General features: G+C 43.4%; 1 protein-coding gene across 4 annotated transcripts in view; it reads right to left on the bottom strand.

Annotated features, from left to right (window-relative positions):
* The window catches only part of LZTS1 (leucine zipper tumor suppressor 1), a 36,787-nt gene that overhangs the window by 6,502 nt on the left and 10,775 nt on the right, over positions 1-19,510 (bottom strand). For all 4 annotated transcript variants that reach the window (XM_039356541.1, XM_039356542.1, XM_039356540.1 and 1 more), the window contains 2 exons: positions 3,088-3,575; positions 1,011-1,832 (listed from right to left, as the gene is read on the bottom strand). In XM_039356541.1, coding sequence (XP_039212475.1) covers positions 1,011-1,832; positions 3,088-3,432 — 1,167 coding nt within the window. In that variant the 5' untranslated portion in view covers positions 3,433-3,575. The remainder of the gene's footprint in view (positions 1-1,010; positions 1,833-3,087; positions 3,576-19,510) is intronic.

Raw genomic sequence — 19,510 nt, 5'->3', positions numbered from 1 at the left:
GAGAGACAAGCATAGATTGCTCATGCTGGACAAAATCATCCAAAGGGAACTTTCAATTTGTTTCATTTTTATCTAAATTACCATTGCAGGGAATATATGGCAATTCGCAGGCTGTTACATCTCTGCTTTGGGAATTCCATTTAGCATCATCATCGTATGTCCTGGTTTTGTACTAAAAACATTTTTAGACCAGTATTAATTTTGATTAAGGAAGGATGAAGTCTCAGAGGTTAAAGCTGACAGCCTGGGTTTGAGACCTGAATGCTGCATGACGGAGTGAGTTCCTGTTCCTTGCACCAGCTCCTGCCCATCTAGCAGTTCAAAAGCATGCAAATGCGAGTAGATAAATAGGTATCACTTTGGTGGGAAGGTAATAGTGTTCCGTATACTATATACACCTTGGCATATAGCAGTGATGGCGAACCTTTTAGAGACCGAGTGCCCAAACTGCAATCCAAAACCCACTTATGCATCGTTGAGTGCCAGGTGGGTATGGCCCATTGGCTGGGTGTGGCCCATTGGGTAGGTGTGGCCCATTGGGTGGGCGTGGCTGCGGTGATAACGGCAGATTAGGTGGGACTAAAAAGTTCAATCAATTCCAACTTTGCAAGATCTTTTTTTTGCCGTGAGAAGTTGAAATTGACTGATTGAACCTTTTTTTTTTTTTTGCACACGGCAGTGAAGGCCTAAAGTGAAAAGGTTTTATAAAACCCAGCTGAAGGCCTAGGACTGGGGCGACGGCGCGTGTGCCCACAGAGGGCTCTGAGTGCCGCCTCTGGCACCCGTGCCATAGGTTCGCCACCACCGGCATATAGCCATGTTGATCACATGACCACGGAAATGTCCTTGGGCAATGCTGGCTCCCTCGGCTAAGAAACTGAAATGAGCACCACCCCCAGGGGTTGGACATACCTGGACAGGGAAAATCTTTATTTTTACCTGTAATTTTGACTAGACAATACAGAAGACTGAAAAAGTTACCTCTTTACAAAGGTGGAGTAGAGTCTTACCTCCCACTGTGTTTCCTCCAGAGCAGGAGCAAAGGTGGTTTTCTCTTTCTCATAGGTCCTCAGCTTGTTCTCCAGAAGGTCCTGCTCCTTCATCAGGTTGGACAGCTCCTCCCGCAGCTGCTTCTTCTCCTGCTGCAGCTGGAACACCTGCAGCTGCAAGAGCTGTTGCGCCCGCTGGTTCTTCTGCGAGGTCTGCTTCAGTCTGTTATTGCATTTCTGCTTCAACCCTTCCATTTCCTCCCGGCAGCGCCGTTGCTTCTCCTCATAGTTTTGGCAGGAGATGATCTCCTTCTCTTCAAAGCTGCACTGGAGCTCCTGCAGCTCACCCTCCCGCTCCATCAGCTTCTGCTCCAGCTCTTTAATGGCGGACTCCTCTGTAGAGATGGGTGAGCGAACACAAACGCTGTTCTCAGTCATGTGAGGATGAGTGGAAGACTTGCCCGGGTTGAGGATCTTGGTGCCCCCATCGGAGAAAGACAGAGCTTTCAAGCTCATCATGTTACTCTCCTGCAGGATGGCACACTGAGTGATGTTGTGAGCAGAGCCTCCAAATCGGCTGATGGGGCCAACGGGAGTGATCAAGGGGTCCAGCTGGTAGCTGCTGGCTGTACTGTGCGTGGGTAGGCTGGACATAGAGTTTCTCCCTGAATCTGAAAGCCCTCCAGAACAAAGAGCAGGCTTACTCTCCAGATCCTTGGCTTTGTCTTGAGATGGGAGCTGCTGAGCAGCATTGCCGTGATCAGGAGAAGAATGGAGAACCGTGTTGGAGCGAGGGAGAACTGGTTTAAAAGCAGTGGGCCTTGCCACAGTCTTCTCTGTAGCCTGGGGAGAAGGAGAGATTAGTTAATGCGGTTTCCTCTATGGCTAGGGGTAGTCCTCCACTTATGACCAGTTGTTTAGCAATTATTTGAAGTTACAATGGCCCTTCCTAAAAGTACTCGCGACCCAATTTTGAAGCTACAATGGCCAGCCCTGCCCACCCCACAGTCACATAACTGCTGGTCAACTGGACTGCATTTATGGCCATTTGCAAAGTTCCACAGTCATGTGACCATGTTTGATGATGGGCTACTTCTGGTTTTTGGAAAAAACAGCCTATAGCAGTAGTTCTCAACCTTTCTAATGCCGCGACCCCATAATACAGTTCCCCACGTTGTGGTGACCCCCAACCACTTATACATCACCGGGTGCCAGGGGCGTGGCCAAAGAAAAGGGGGAAAAAATGGCGGACAGCCTTGTTTGGCGACCCCCATGAAATGGTTGTTCGACCCTAAATGGGGTCCCGACCCACAGGTTGAGAACCACTGGCCTATAGTGAACCATTAGTTTACTCAATGGTGTTTGCTTTATCAGCTGTCACAAAAGAGGTCCTAAAATCAGGTTGGTCACATGGGTGACCTCATTTATAGCCATGATGTGCAGGCACTTGATTTGAATTGAATGAGGATGGGGAGATATTGATGTTTTCATTTTTAATTTTTTCACTCTTACATTTTTGGAAGTCCCCCCCCCTTTATATTTACTATCCTGTTTGTAGGCTTCCCAAATGAAGCCGTTGTATTTACACAACACGCTGCGCCAAGGAGCTTTAGGTTGTTTTTCTTAACTGTCTAGAATATTACGTGTGCATCTAACCCGTTTATTTAATTAAACATTCGGGGCATTGTACAAATCCAGAAAAATTGGCTAATCCAATAGTCAGCTGATGTTGTCTGAAAGGCTGACCGACCCACAGGATAAATCTTGAGTATATTCCACATTACTTCATCGTTTGATTCCCAAAACCAAGAGTCCATCTATTCAGAGGCTGTCCTTAATATAGTTTGGAGAATAAGGACTGCAAAATTTGGGTGGTTTTCTTGTTTTTTTTTAAATGTTGATATGACCACTTTAGGTCATACAGTTTTCATATGGCCTTACTTCAAAATAGTTAGAAATTGGCTTTTCAGTTTTCAACCATTCTGATTAACGAGGACTCTGAAGTCTACAGAAGCAGGGATCCAAGTATTCTACGCTGAGTCTGGGGCTACCCATTTCCTACCCCTGAACTCTAATGACCAAGTTTAACTCAACTCACTAGTTCCAATTGGTTGGAGCCTGGCTTCACTTTGGGGGGTGTTGGGGTACCATAATCCACGCTGCTGGTCCCAGCCTGACCTTCCAGCTCGCCACCTGAGAGTGGAGCATAGTCCGTTCGGTGTGCCTTCTGGTTCACCTTGATGTAAAAGAAGTCCTCGTTCTTATTGCCCTTGGAGCTGGACTTGTTGTGGCCAGCTTCTTGGGAGAAGCTGAACTTCAGCAGACCATCGGAGTACCTGTTCAGCTTCTTCAGTTGGGATGACTTACGCAGCTTGCACTGAGAGGCCCGACAATGTTTACTGTGGAAGCTGTGTCCGGAGATGAGGCTACTGACACTTCCCATGATGATATCCTCGAACAGAGAAGCAGAGAGAGTGTCCAAGAAAGACCACCCAAGTACTGTTTTCCACGAGGCTGTCCAGACTGATGGGAGGCAAAGGTGGTGTGGTCATAGCCAAAGCCTTACTGTGCTGAAAAGCAGCAACCCTGAGTGGATGAGAAGAAGAACATGAGAATAAATGAGAGAAAGACAGATAATAATAACAATAATAATTTTATTATTATTATTATTTTATTAATAATATCGCGACCTGGCCATCGAAACTGCGCAATTATGGATGAAACGTGTAACAGTGATACCCATTGTCATTGGGGCACTGGGAACTATGTCCAAAAACGTTTGCAAAATATTTCAAGAAATTGCAGCTTCCTGCAATAACTCCAGCAATGCTACAAAAAACTGCGCTACTCGGAACATCTTACATTTTAAGGAGGTACCTGGTTGACACCTAGGATGCTAGTAGCAACCCGTGTCAACCATAAGCACCAATCAATTTGAATGTTCAGTTGACTGAGGTTCACATATAATAATAATAATAATAATAATAATAATAATAATAATAATAATAATAATAATGCACAACAATAATAATAAAATTGGAAGGGATCTCAAGCAGGAAACCCTATACCATTTCAGACAAATAAGTAATATTTGAAGGCTCTGAACAAAGCTTAGCTTCCCAATCTTCTGGAAGGCTATAGGAGCAATCTTTTTCTCTCCCTCCATATAGCTGAGTGAAGCGTGGCTTTGCATATTAAAGGTCTCGGAAAAGATAAAAGGAGTTCATTGGAAGTGCTGGACGACCGTATCAGTAATATACAACCATACGGAACCAGGTGGCAATCTTTCTGATAGATTATATCAGGGCGGCTGTAGCAGAAGAGCTGTGGTGGTGCAGTGGTTGGAATGCAATATTGCAGGCTGACTCTGCTCACTGCCAGGAGTTTGATTCTGACCAGCTCAGGGTTGACTCGACCTTCCATCTTTCCTTGATCGGTAAAATGAAGACCCAGATAATTGGGAGGCAACATGCAGACTCTGTAAACCACTCAGAGAGGGTAAAACACTATGAAGTGGTACATAAACCTAAGTGCTATTGCTATTAGACAATAAGGACACTGTGTTAAGGAAAAGATGCTATAAGGAGAGGAAAAGGCTGTGATAATGTCAGGAGCGAAACCAGAACAGTAGACAGTCTCAAGCAGAAGCTTTATTGTTAGTCACCTATTTTACAAGAAACTGATCAGACTGAATGCATTTCCTTGGGAATGGTTAGATAAGGGATTTTGGATGAGGTCAGCAGCATTCAGGACTCTGAGCTTGGCCCCCTCTTAACAACCTTCCCCTCCAGTCTAGCTGGAGATTCCACCACAGATAGCCACCTTTGGCCATTCCTTTCTGCCACTCAAACTACACTTCCATCCTTCAGTGTGATAGAGGATGATGCCTATGAAGGATTCACACATGGCATCTATAAATGCAAGGAGCTGGTGATGGGCAATATGTTCTTCAATCTACACAGTAAACTGTGTGGGGCTGGCACTGATCACGAGGCAGATTCGTGAGTTCACACGACATAGGACGCAAAAGTTATGCAAGACAGATAACTCATGATACTGGCAGACTAGATGAACGGGGGGTGTCAACCCAAGGATCACGTAGACACAACATTAGCCGTATTTTGCAATTAACATGCAATTTTAAAAAATGCAAACATCAGCTATTGGGTGGGGCTGATAATGATCAGGTAGCTGTCAGTGGGCGATGGGGTGTTGAACCCTTTCCCTCCAGCAAAAACAATTTTCCCCAGCCGATTTCTTTTTGTTTCAGTAGATCTTGTAAGCTGGGCTGAACCAAGTTAACAACCCCTTTGCCTCCCCTGTATTTTCCTGCACTTTTTTTGACCTATCTCAACAGAGCTACTGAAGTGGGACCTAATTAGAAATGATGTCTGGAGTAGCAGTCTCGAACATAAGTGGCCTGAAATGCACACAGTATGTTATTATCATCATCATAGCTCAGAAAATGCTTGGAGAGCAGATAATCTTATTTCCTTGAGGTGAAAAAGATAGGGTCCCTTCCAATTCCAATGTGTCTTGGCCTAGAAATAGAGGAACATACTTTTCCTGATGCATACTTAGAAATGTGGAACTGATGCTACCGTTACAGGGCAATGGATCACTAATGTGCCAGTAAAGCCGACAATTCAAGCTCTTTGCTTTTTGCTGGCCATGGAGATGGAGATTGAGAGGCTGGGGTCCTATATTTCTAGTGCAGTGATGGCGAACCTTTTAGAGACCGAGTGCCCAAAAACTGGCCCCGTCCCTGCTCCACCCTCTATCCCTCGCCCTGCCTGCCCGCAGGGCCACTCACCGCCTCCAGGGCCCATCGCAGATTGCTCAGGCAGCCCAGCAGCACCATGGCGGTCATGCCCTCTGCCAGTGCCCTGCAGCATCAACTGTGCATGATGGGGTGTGAGGGCAGAGTCTTGTCTACGCTGCTTGGCTGCCATGTCCTTGGCTGCGCTGCTCTGGGTGGCCCATGCTCAAGGGCGACTCTCCTTCAGGGGGGCTGCTGGAGAGGAGGTCGTGGGGGGAGGCGAGGCTGGGGCAACGGCACATGTGCCCACAGAGAGGGCTCCGAGTGCCGCCTCTGGCACCCGTGCCATAGGTTCGCCACCACTGTCCTAGTGGATGCTTGACCTGCTTACTCCACAGAAGCAACATTCAAGTTCCAAAGAGATAAGTGCAGGTAGAAAATATGACCCGCCTCCTCCTCCTCCTCCTCCTCCTCCATGCCTTCATCCACCCCCCCCCCGTTTGAAAACAAACATTTTCCAGCCAAGCAGCTGCAGAGGTCTGCGTGGGAGAGAACAAAGATTGCACAGAGACTTGAAGGAAAAGGGTGGCTGCGACTGATGGCAGAAATAACATTATGTAGAGGAAATGGTAGGGCACAGATTCTGCTCGCCCACTTGTGAAGACAGATTTTTCAGCCTCCAACCCAACCCAAGCTTCTCTTCTGCTTTTCTCTGCTGCCCATTGGTGGATTCTAACAGATAGTTCCCTTTAATCTTCCATCCACCAAATGCTCCATGAAGACTACAAATGCATGCAGGCAACGAATGGTCTAGAAGAGAGATTCCCCAATCTTTTGGGCACCAGGGACCGGTTCCGTGGAGTTTTTTCTGCAGACCGGAATGTGTGGTTTTGTGTGCTGCCTGCATCCCATGGATGGGGCTTTGTTTGATTGTGTGGTCTGGTTGCTGGCATGCTGCAGCCCAGTACCGGTCCATGGGCTGGGGGTTAGGGGTTCCTGGTCTAGAAAGCATCCACTGAGCTTCTCTCTTCATTCCTGAATGAGACCTCACCACGACTGGAAGAAGATCAGGAAAGGAAGGCTAGATCTGTTGGGGTTCCAGCTGAATAAAAGCACGGAGAGAATTTTGAATGGATGGACGTATTTTTGAGCTGACCGAGAAGGAAATGAAGCTGGAATGTTGGACTGAGTAATTCTTCCTTTGGGGATGTTGAGAAAGCCCACAAAAATTTAGTCAGCCATCCCTTTATAAGACATTTCAGTACATCAAACTTTTATAAATGCTTCATTGCGTCAAAATGCACACCTAGCAATATTTATACAGAGACCAATATGCATCACTCCATTAAGAGGCCACTTTGGTTATGCTGAAAACATTTGTTTCTTTATCTTAACACCTGGCATCTCATAATAATACTTCCAGGGTTGATAGGTTTCCTTTTATTTGGATGTGTTTTACATTTTGTTTCTTAAACTGTATGAATAGATGTTAAGATTTTAGGCTATACAAAGAAGCCCAGCATAGAAATGAGATGCCTAAATATGAAAAGAGCAAAATGCAGTGTGGTGTAAAGGGAGTCCTTTATTTGTGACCACAATTGGGATGAGGATTTCCATTGTTTAAGTAAGGCAGTTGCTAAGTGAATCATGCCCAATTTTACAACCACCTTTGTCATGTTTGTTGGTGAATCACAGCAATTGATAGGTGAATCACGCACTTATTATGCAAATCCCCTTGACTTTGCTTGTCAGAAGCTGGCTGGGAAGATTGCAAACGCCAATCACGTGACCCTGGGATGACGCAACCCTCATATTAAATACATGCCAGTTGCCAAATATCCTAATTTTGACCACATGACCATGGGCATGCTGCAACGGTTGTATATGTGAGGACCGGTTGTAAGTAACTTTTTCAATGCCTTTGTAACTTTGAATGTTTACTAAACAAATAGTTGCAATTCAAGGACTACTATTCAACATGTGCTGCCTTTCAAGAGACAACCCCCCCCCCCATATGCAGTTCTATCTTTCCTACCATGGAAATGGTCCATGCTGGTTCCACAAACTGTAGCAATAGCACTTACACTTATATACCACTTCATAGTGCTTTACAGCCCATTCTAAGCAGAATAACACATATAACCTGGGTGTAATCTGCCTGGCCCTGAGCTTTCTGATCTTTTAAGCTAGAGATGCCAAAGTGTGATCTTTTTTTATCAATTCCCTCGACTACATACAATTCTCCACTCAACTATAGCAACAGCACTTAGACTTATATACCGCTTCACAGCGCTTTAAAGCCCTCTTGAAGCAGTTTACAGAGTCAGCCTGTTGGCCCCCCAACAATCTGGGTCCTCATTTTACTGACTCAGAAGGACGGAAGGCTGAGTCAACCTTGAGTTGGTGAGAATCGAACTATCGAATTGCTGGCAGCTGGCAGTCAGTATATATACCCCCCCTCACAATAGGAACAGCACTTAGACTTATATACCACTTCACAGTGCTTTACAGTCCTCTCTAAGCGGTTTACAGAGTCAGCCTATTGGCCCCCCTCCCAACAATCTGGCTCCTCTTTTTACTGACCTCAGAAGGCTGAGATAACCTTGAGCCGGTGAGAATCGAACTGCTGGCAGTTGGCAGAGTGAGCCTGCAATACTGTCTTCTACCCACTGCGCCACCATGATCACATAGTCTTTCTACTCCAGAACAGATACGGTTCTTTTTCCCTCTAGTCTTATTTTTTTCATAATCGTGGATTTTAAACATTACACAACCTGGCTTGGCCCAACTGGTGGGATTAAATTCAATTAACCGGAGTGGGAAGCAAGTGGCTGGTTGTTTTGTGCCATCTGCCTGAGGAGGGACTGGCCAATCTCCAGGTGGTGGTGGTGGTGGTGGGATATTGACCTTCAAAAGTGGCCCAGAATCTGGAGAAGGGTAAAGGGTAAAGGAAGTGGGACGCAGCCCAGTTATTTGAATGCAAAAGGGGGCAAACCCCTGCCCCAGGGGAACAAACAATGCCCAGATTTGCAAGTGTTTTTTCCTTGCCCGGCAGGCAAACACAGGCTGGCTGGCTGTTAGCATATGGGAGTCCTGCAACTCGAGAGGCATTAATACCAGGAAAGCACCTGGCAGTGGAGCGAGCCAGTTATTACAAAAGGGGAAAGCCCAATTCCCATTCTCTGGGCGAGGACTGCCTTTGCCTCCAGCTGGAGGGGCCTTAACGAGATATTCAAGAGCCTGTTAACTAAATTAATCAAAGTTGGAGAGGAAGAGGATAATGGGGACATACGAGGGGCTCATTAGAAGGTCCCTGGAAGTCCTGCTGCTCATTTTTGTGCAGCACCACGAATGCCAGAATGCTGATCTCTTCCCGACTGGGTGCTGGGACCCATTTATTTATAAGGGAGGAGTGGCACATCTAGGGTAGAATTTCAGGGCAGATGTCCTGGGTCCCACTCAGCAGAATGACTCAGAGGGATTCGGCTCGCTTGGAGAATCAGCTTATTATCACATTTTGAAGTTAATGAAGTAACACCCATTAGCATCTCAAAGGGGGAAGATGCAAAACCATGAAATGCAAGCTATTAAACGTAGATGACTGAGTGGGAACATTTTGAGAGAGTTCATTTTTCCCTCTGGCTTCAGCAAAGGGGTAAATGAGTGGGCTTAGAAGGCTTCACTGGAAAAATAAAAGGACCCATTTTTGTTTCCAACCGATCTCTGCCTGCCAGTATCTCTCTTTCCTTCTGTCCAGAAAGCTCTCTCTGTGTCCAGTGCGCCCTCCTTCTGTCCGGTGAAAGAACTCATTTTTGCTCCCAACTGAACCCTTTTCTGCCAATCTCTCCCTCTCTCTCCTGTCCACAAAGCTCTCTCTTTCTGTCCAGTGCGCTCTCCTTTGTCCAGAAAACAGGCAAAGACAGCTTCAGGCTGGTGTTTTTCCTCTCTCAATGTCATTGCTGTTGCTCAAGCACCAAGAAAGAGAAAAACAGAAAGAAACATCAAAGAGTCAGAGCTGGGGACCTCTTCTAGAGAAAGATATTTCTAGTGGACTTGAAGACTTGTGATGCTGTGGACACCAGGGTCTTCGTGGTGTTTTCATGGCTTTGACTACAGTAGTAGCCAAAATTGTGGAAACCTTTTGGGAAAAGTGTACGGTAGAAATGCCACCTTTGGTTAAGTTTCCACCCATTTTTCTTCTAACTTCTTTATAACTGTAGCCTTGTTCGCTTCATAACACTATTTTACATCACTTTCTGGGCGACCAGTCAACTCTTTGCACCATGACTTTAATTTTATTACGTTTTACAAGCTCGCTCAATGAAAGAACACCAAAAAAACCCCCAAAAACTTGATACTGATCACATAACACACTGACAAATGTCCTCCTCTCAGCTTCAATACAGCACATCAATAACTGAATCCTACTGTGATCTGACTGGCTCATTGCCAAAACAAGATGACACCTGATTGGGTCTCTAAACACTCATGCTCATTGGCTACAATCAGATGAAGGAAAGCTACCTGAGATCAACCTAAGCACAGTTGTCTGGTTATTTGACTACACCTTTTCATAGAATACAGTACTGATAATTGAACAAACTATGTTGCATTACATTCTTGATTAAATTATCTTTCCATTGATATATAATTTTATGGTACTACTCCAAAAAAAAGTGGTGTTATTAGCCATCAAACCTCAAAAATACACTTTTCCCAAAAGGTTTCCACAATCTGGGCCACTACTGTATGTGTTCCTTCAGCTACGGAATTAAGATCGAGGAAAACTATGAATTAGATCCTCATCCTGGACACTTCAAGGTTGCCTGTAGGGAATATGTAGTCCTCAACTTACATCAGTTCATTTAGCGACCGGCACTGAAAAAAGTGACTGATGACCATGACCATGACTGTTGCTGCATCCCCATGATCGTACGATCAAAATTTGAATGCTTGGCAACTGATCCATATTTATGACGGTTGCAGCATCCCGGGGTCATGTGATCCTCTTTTGCAACCTTCTGATGAGCAAAGTCAATGGAGAAGCCAGATTCACTTAACAACCGGGTTACTAACTTAACAAATGCAAGGATTCACTTAACAACTGTGGCAAGAAAAGTCTTTAAAATGGGACAAGCTCACTGAACAAATGTTTCAGTTACCAACATAAATTTTTGGGTTCAATTGTGGTTGTAACTCAAGGACTACCTATATCTAGAAAAAAGCTTTCCCCTTATTCCTTATTTCCAAGGGCACTTCAACACACCTATTCAAATTGACCTCATTCGGTAGACCCTTGTTAAAATTAAGCGGGCAACACTGCCACCAGATTGGTCCTATGCTTGCTCAGTATTTATATCGTGCATATCATCGTGAAGAAACAGAGGCGAAATGACAGTGGTATTCCAGTATTTGAAGGGCTGCCACAAAGAAGAGAGTGTCAAACTATTCTCCAAAGCACCAGAGGGCAGGGCAAGAAACAATGGTTGGAAACTGACCAAAGAGAGAAGCAACCGGAATTCAGGAGAAACTTCCTGACAGTGAGGACACTCAACCAGTGGAACAGAAGCTGCCTTCAGAAATTATGGGCGCTCCATCACTGGAGGTTTTTAAGAAGAGACTGGACAGTCACTTGTCTGAAATGGTATAGGTTCTCCTGCTTGAGCAGGGGGCTGGACTAGAAGACCTCCAAGGTCCCTTCCAGCTCTGCTCTGCTCTACTCTACTCTATTCCAACAGAAAACAAAGCCTGAGATGGATCCAGACACCAGCACTGTTCTGTATCTTACAAGACTTGGTAAATGTGGACGGGATCATTTTCCAATATGATCCATGCCATCATTACCTTATACATAAGGTAGTCTGGTCAATCTCCATGTAACAGAATAAGTAAGAATACATTTGACATCACAGCTGGCAGTAACCCAAAATAGCAGGGGAATGCTTGAACTCCTTTGGGTACTTAATAACTAACCTCAAATGACCATGCCTGGAAAAGAATGACAAAGGATGCCATTCAGAAAACTAAGTACGATCAGACAAACAAAATGAAAGGGAGCTTGTATCGTACCATATGAGCTAAATAGCTAACCAGGGCATCTAGACAACTGTTTTGTAAATGGCCACTGTTGGCAGATAGATATCACTGCCCATGCCCGTTGTATTTTATCTACCTTTTGGCCCAACTCTTTATTATTGCAAGTATTTACATATCTTGCCTAATTTCAGAAACCTAGGCAGATCTGGTTAGTTTTTGGATGGGAGACCAATAAAACTCCTAGGATTGTAGGCAATACAGGGAAATTGAAAAACAAAAACAAAAAACAAATCCCAGAAAAAGGAAGTGTCAAACCATCTTCATATTATTAAGAAAATTACAGGGATATGTCCATGAAGTCCCTATGGTTCAAACTTTTAACCAAAGAACAGTTTATTTTTATTACTCAGGACAATTCTCCTTTGAATCTAAAGCTTCTGAAACGTAAGAGGTTTTCATAAAACCTTTTTCTTCTCTGAGGAATAAATTTGTTTAGATAAATGGATACATCACCTGTGGCCAGATTCTTTGAAGGATTATCTTATCCCATTTATATCTACCCGACCCAACAGAGCAGGGGGATGGGGTATGTTAGGAGCCCCCTCTCTTAAAGTCGATCTGGTGGGATCAAGAAGGGGCACCTTCCCAGTGGGATATCATCCCTGCAGAAATAAGATTGGCACCCACTTTGATATGCTTTCAAAAGACTCTGAAGACATAATTTTGCCAACGGGCCTGGGAGTCCAAAGTGATATATATGAAGCCCATAAAGTGATTGGTTGTTGCCAGAGAGATGTGACTTTATTGGATTTTGTATTGGAGTTTTATTTCTGTAAACCAGCTGCTGGAGTCACCGTGAATGAGTTGGGAGGCCATATAAATTTTCTTGATAAATAAATAGTAAGGTTTTGTTCAGTCCTTGGTGTGCTTCCTCCATTATTATTTGCTTTACTGCAAATTTTATGTAATAAATATGCCTACACTCTCTGTGCAGGCCATGAAAAAAAAAAAGGAAGGAGGCTTTCAAGGTGTCACAGTCACTTTGCCAAGTAGCACTTTTGAATCTCTGCAAGATTCATTTTACTTAAGAGAGAGCATTTGTCTATCCGTACTAAGGGATGCCAAGCAATTTCATCAAAGTGATGATAAGAAATCAGAGCCAAAGCAGAGACTTCATCTTGGCAACTGCTGCCCCTCTTCTCTCATCTTCTTCTGGTGGGGCATTCATGAGAAAAACATAGAGCCAGGCTCCCATTGAAAGGGCAGAGGCTCAATTCTTTCTCCACGTGGACAAAGATCTTCATTACACAAGACCTCATTCATTCTAATTCATCATCTCCATTCATGACAACTTCTGACAACTTTTAGGATGATCTTGAGTGTGGGGGGAAAAGAACACTCAACTGTGGCATTACAAAGCTCCTGCTTCTGCTTGCATGTGTGCACAAACACACAAACACACAAACACACACACACATACCACAACCTGCTTGTCATTTGTTAGACAGAACGCGTAAGACATGATTATATCTTAACAGCTGGAAGTTCACTGTCCTTCACATTCACTCCACTGTGAGCACTGAAGAGAATTTGGACCAGGACACAACAGTCGCAAAGTCCCTCCTACCATTTCCAACTAAGTTCAAAACACTAATAATGTAAGCTTTTTAAAATAAATAAATAAATCTCAAACACCCTGGGGGAAGGAGATGGGAAACTGCATCGCTTCCACAGGGAAAGGAAAATCCCAAGTAATGGAAAGACACTAGTTCAAATTATCCCACGTGCAATCACAGCCACGGTGAATTTTGCACCTATAGCACTGTGCGGCGATGCCCTGCATCTTTCAGCATCAGTGCACAATGTTCTCCTGGGGTACAACAATGCCTTGATTCCCCCATTACCACTAGCCATAATGTTGCTTGCTTACTTCTGACTCAGCATCTTTGCAAATACAGCCCACGAGGAGCTTTCTGTCTGCCTTTTATGGATCTGTTGTGCAAACCCAGCCATTTGCGGATTATTTGACCAATCTTAGTTACGAAAGTACGGGACAAGGAAATTTAGCTGGGACTTGCACAGCCCTCACTGTGGTATCAGTTGAACCCAGAAGCTGCCCCCCAGTTGGAAACAGAAGTGAAAGAAATCCACATGGACGGCTGGATGGATGCAGTGCTCTAAAGGGAAATTCATTCCCATTAAATCCAACTGCGAGGGATGCTCCCCTTCTTATCACTGTTTAGAGAGTTCAGAGGTGCATTAAATCTCAGCTTGGCCACTAATTTATCCCCAAAGCATTATACCCACTTCCATCAGCTGCATTAGCTATGCAGCAGAAAAAAAGTGTGTCTGGGAGACTAAATTAAATGCTTCAGAGAAAGGAGCTGTTTTTCCATCCATTTAATTACAGGGAGTCTTGCCCTGTTCCAGCCAGTGTACCAACTGATGCTACAACTAAATTGGCACTTACTATGTGTTCTTTTCCCGTTATAGAAGTAGAGAAAACACTCTGCAACCTCAAACAGTGTAAGGCCCCAAAGTCCCTCCGTCTTTTGCCCTCCACACCCTTCTGGACCATGAAAGATGTCACTTTAATTCATTGCATTTATATCCAGCCACAATCAATTGGACTCTTAAAATACACAAAAGTAAAAGTTCTAGAATGGTTTGCCTTTAAAAAACAACCACAAAGAAAACACTTGTCTCATCAAAACAATGATTTAAAAAGGGAGAAAAAAAAAATTCTCAGCCCTCTCTACGTATGAGATGTGGCCCTATTCTCCGGGATCCTTATTTCCCCTTTGTATCTTATGGGCCAACCTCGGATCTAGATATCTTGAACTTCGTATGCTGGGTTGCCACGTCACAATCTCTTGAGGGCCAGATGCAGCTGGTGGGGTGGGAAGAGAGAATCTTTCTTGGAGAAAGAAGGGACCAGAAGCTGCTGCTTTGAATTTGACTTCTTTTCCCAAGTAAGCTGGTGGCATCTAACACTCTTGTAAATGGAGGAATTCTACAGCAAAGCCTGCATGTAGGACTCAGAGGTTTTCTGGGCCACCAGCTCCCAGGGAGCCCAATGGCCCATTCTCCCCCACCCCTGTCATTACTGCAAATTACCCACTTGAAGTATAAAAGGGGTAGGTGGGCAGGGAGAAAGAGCCTTTTAATTTTAGATTTGAGAAATTAGTAGCTGAGCCAGGTTGCTATGGAAACTAGGTCCTCTTTGCAAGCTCTCCCTTTCCACCTCAAAGTAATTTGACAACCACCTTTCTAGAATAGGGAGACAGGCCTTGAGCTGTAAAACACATTCAGACCATGGAATCAGTCCATGGAGGAATCTTCCCACAATCCAAATTCGGATTCTCTGTCACTATTCACATGTTCTACTCTTCCCATTGGAAAAATCACTGTATCTTATGAACCAATGAAGGTCACCCTAGTGTAGAGATGGTACACCAATCCTTTGTTATACGGAATGTGGGCAGGTGATTGTGACTGGATGCACACAGCTATGTGTGTAGCTTGTTTGATTTGGGTTTAGTATGCTATTGAACCCAGTCAATGTGGCTTATCAATTATGGTTAACATAAGCTATGTTTCAGCACAGCATGTGAACCAATATGTATCTTCCTTTGGTCTGATGAAGCCTTCTTAGTGGTAGCCCCATTTTTGATAGTACAAACAATGTTGTTTTTAGATGTCTGTGAAAAGTGTAGCTTTTCATTCAGGTGTCTTTCTTCATTCAACCTGCTACAAGCACCGTTTTCTCTCCCACTTACATGGTGTGCAAACTATGCGTTCCAAAGCATTACAACAGGACCGTTCGAGTTATTTCCAAAATCTTGGCTGGAGAACAGCTTCTGATATCCCACCTTTAAACACTCTTGGCATTATAGGAGTCTTCTCTACAGACCTCTAGTATCAGAGCACCTGGCACCTGCGGTGGGAATTTCTGAACAAGCTTAGATGGCAACAGAGAATATGTGCAAAGGGAACAGGAAGCGAATCTAGATAGCATTCCCTTGGGATAGAAAATCAAGATATACAAGAAAGTGGGATGCCTGGTATACACACAGCCTTAAGGTCTTGTTCTCCATGACGTTCAAGCTGTAGCAGGGGTGTCCAATCTTGGCAACTAGTCTTCAACTTCTAGAATTCCTAGCCAGTCATGCTGGCTGGGGAATTCTGGGAGTTGAAGTCCACAACTCTTAAAGTTGCCAAAGTTGAATACCGTTGGGCTATAGAATGCTCTTCTTAACCCCCACTATAGACTGATGGCCGCAGAAGGCAAATCCTTCAGCTATATGTTGATTGGGCATGCTTTGGATTTTTGAAAGAAGCCACTCTAGCAAAGCTTATTAATTCATAAACTAAGAAATCAATTACATTATTTATAGGTTGCCTAGCTCTACTCTGACTCTGGACTTTTAATGCCTTGCTATCATGATGCATTAAGAGATGCCATAAATAGGCAATGTGGGTTTGATAAGTTAAAACTAATTTCCTTAATTGTGCTTGGAAAACAGTTAGCAACTACTTCAAGTCTATTAATACCCTGGCATCTGTTAATATGAGATCAATTACTTCTTCCTCTGGAACTATTATTTCTATGGAATTCAAGATAACAATGGAATGATTTTTCCTCCCAGAATTACTTTAGACTTCCATTATTTTTCCCTGCTAGCTTGGTCTATTAAGCGATGTGCATCTTCCCTTTTCAATTGTCTACTAAAAGTGAACAATTATTGTGAAATTCAGAAGTGCCCCATGACAGAAGAACATTCACTGAGAAGGTTAATTCCAGCAGTACCCTGTAAACCATTTACAGTTAAATATGGAATTAGCTTACAAAGTCAGTTAACATCCTGCTAAAGCGGCAATCTTCTGGCTACAGTACCACCTCCACTAATGGCCTATAAATATAATGTATAAGTTCTAAATGGGCTCTGCAGTTTTCATCCTGAATTAGAATCAGTGACAGCATTTACTTGCTTATGTAATAGGGAAGCAGGCCAAATGCATCTATCATGTATCTGGGTGCAATATAAAATTAATTCTCCTTCAAGATATTCTACGACAGGCAAAGCCTCTGCATCATTTTGTGGTGGACAGGTTGAGCTGGGCATCTGAGAGGGCACCACCAGGGTGGTTTGTTCTGGTTGATTAGATTGCATCAAAACAGAAACATCTACTGGCTAGTGTATATTTTGGAAATATTGCCCAACCACTCCATATTTGCCAACAGGTAATTAGCATCAAAATGATAGGGATTAACTGTTCTTGATATGCCTCTTTTGAGGGGAATCACACTGCTCATTGGCAAGGAAAACTAGCTGAATCTAGATTTCTGCAATGAATGGCCAGAGGAATGTTTAAGAGTCTGAACCCCGCATGGAACATTAACTTCAACTCTCAATAATTTTCAGAATCACTTTGGCATAGCGGTTCAGTCACTTTGGCTAGAAATCTGGAGACTGTGAATTCTCGTTCGGCTTAAACTATAGGAAAGAACAGGCAGAGCTGGGGGAAGCAGAGTTAAGCCAGTTATCAGCTTAGAGCTGTTGCGTTCCCAAAACTGCTCCAACCTCTCCTGAATTCTGTGGGCCCTTATCTGGCACCAATTTAGTGTTGAACTTTAATTGACTAGATTCATGTGTATGGGGTTGAATAAATCTTCTATGCTGGAATCTAACAGATGGTCCTGATTCTTTAAACAAAGCCACCTGGGTGATTTTGGACTACTTCCTCCCTCTCACTCCTAGGAAAAAGGCATTGCAAAAAAGCTGCAGAGGCCAAGTAGTTGCCAAGATTCAAGACTGACTTGAAAACACCATTGCCCTTTTAAAATATAGTTAGTAAACACAATACTAAAGAAAAACAAACATAAATAATTGCCACCACAAAATATTGAAGGAACGTAGTAGCAACTTTTTCTTCCCTTGTGCTCTGATCCAAAGCTGGCGTTCAGCATCCTCCCATCACTTCCTAGTTTATGGCTGAGCAACTTCAAGATGTCTGCACGTCAACTCCCAAAATTGCCTAGTCAGCCATGCTCGGTGGGGAATTCTGGGAATTCAAGTCCAGACATTTTAAAGTTGCCCTGTTTGAGAAACACTGCCTTAGATTCTAATTTTATTATTTATCGGTAGATTTAGAAATGAGAATTTGTTTTTGTTTATAAATGGCATTTCAATTTTCTCTTACCTGCCTTATTATTTGCTTCTTTCCTTGCAAGAAATGAAGTTTTTCTTGCCAATTCTCCCCCTTTTTTTCCTCTACTTCATAAGAGTAATTCTAAAAATTAAAAAGCCTCCTCACCATAAGAAAAGAAATAGAGAGGGGGGCAAATCAGAAACATTATTCAAAGAACAAGTCACTACTAAAGGTCTGTGTGACAGTACCAAAGACTTACAATCAGCAGATCTAGCAAGCGGTGAACCTTTAATTTAAAGGCACATAAATCCTTAGAATAGATCTAGTTGACTAGGAATATTTATATCCCGCCTTTCTTTTCTTGGAGGTCAGCGTAGTTCAGAAAGTAGATTAATCAATGCAATGATTTTAAGTATTAAACCAAAAAGCAAAGCCTGCTTTAAAATATATACTTTAACAAAAGAAAAAGAAGATAAAAATAAACTTGAATCATGCTGAAACCAACATATTTTCACACACACACAAAAAATGGAATGCCATTCAGAATGCAGGCAACTGTTCTCATTCGATTTTGGGAGTGACAGATTGAAAAACATATGTTGAATGGTGGATTGAGTTTAGGAGGCAAGGGACCCTAAAAGAAAGTTTTTGGTCTATCCCGATATTTCGGGACTTGGCAACTTTAAGAGGAGTGGGCTTCAACTCCCAGGATTCCCCAGCCAACACATACAGCCTGTACCAGCTACACTTCAGTTACATCCTACTGAAAGCAAGAAAATAAAACGGATCGGAAATCCGAATCTGGAGTGGAGGGGGGAAACACACAGAAGAACGCAGAAAAAAGAAATGTAACAGACTTACACTGCATCTGAATAAAGGACAGAGAATTCTCGGGGACTTTATATGGATACATGCATGTAATTGCCTTATTAGTACAGTAATAAAGGACTGGTTTGCCTCTGTATTTCCCCAAAACGATTTTTTTTTCTCTCAATTTTCCAGTCCAATCTAAAATCTTGTTATGAACTGGTGATCTTTCATTCAGGGCCTAACCAAGATTCCTCTTAATTTTGAGGAATTAGCCAACATCAGCAAGGTACTGTTACTTGGCTCAAGTTTAGAAATAAAGTAATCTCAGGGGAAAACATAGAGCAATAGAGAAAACCCCAGGACTGAAGAAAGATTTCTTTGCTTTGCTGCCCTTTGATTCTAGTTCAGTCTGCAAGATTAACAGAATAACAGAATGATAACAGGGTTGAAAGGGATCTTGGAGGTCTTCTACTCAAGCAGAAGACCATATGCCATTCCAGACAACTGGCTGTCCAGTGTCTTCTTACAAGCCTTCAGTGATGGAGCACCCACAACTTCTAAAAGCAAGCCATTCCACTGATGAATGGTCTTCGCTGTTATGAAATTTCTCCTTAGTTCTAGGTTGCTTCTCTTCTTGATTAGTTTCCATCCATTGCTTCTTGTCCTGCCTTCAGGTTCCTTGGAAAATAGACTGACCCCCTCTTCTTTGTGGCAGCCCCTCAGATATTGGAACACTGCTATTATGTCGCCCCTCGTCCTCCTT

Source organism: Crotalus tigris, unplaced genomic scaffold (assembly GCF_016545835.1).
Source record: "Crotalus tigris isolate CLP2741 ecotype Arizona unplaced genomic scaffold, ASM1654583v1 scf7180000018825.4774228, whole genome shotgun sequence".
Taxonomy (NCBI): Eukaryota; Metazoa; Chordata; class Lepidosauria; order Squamata; family Viperidae; genus Crotalus; species Crotalus tigris.
The sequence above is the reverse complement of the archived record's forward strand: the minus strand, read 5'-3'. Positions and strand labels throughout refer to the sequence as shown.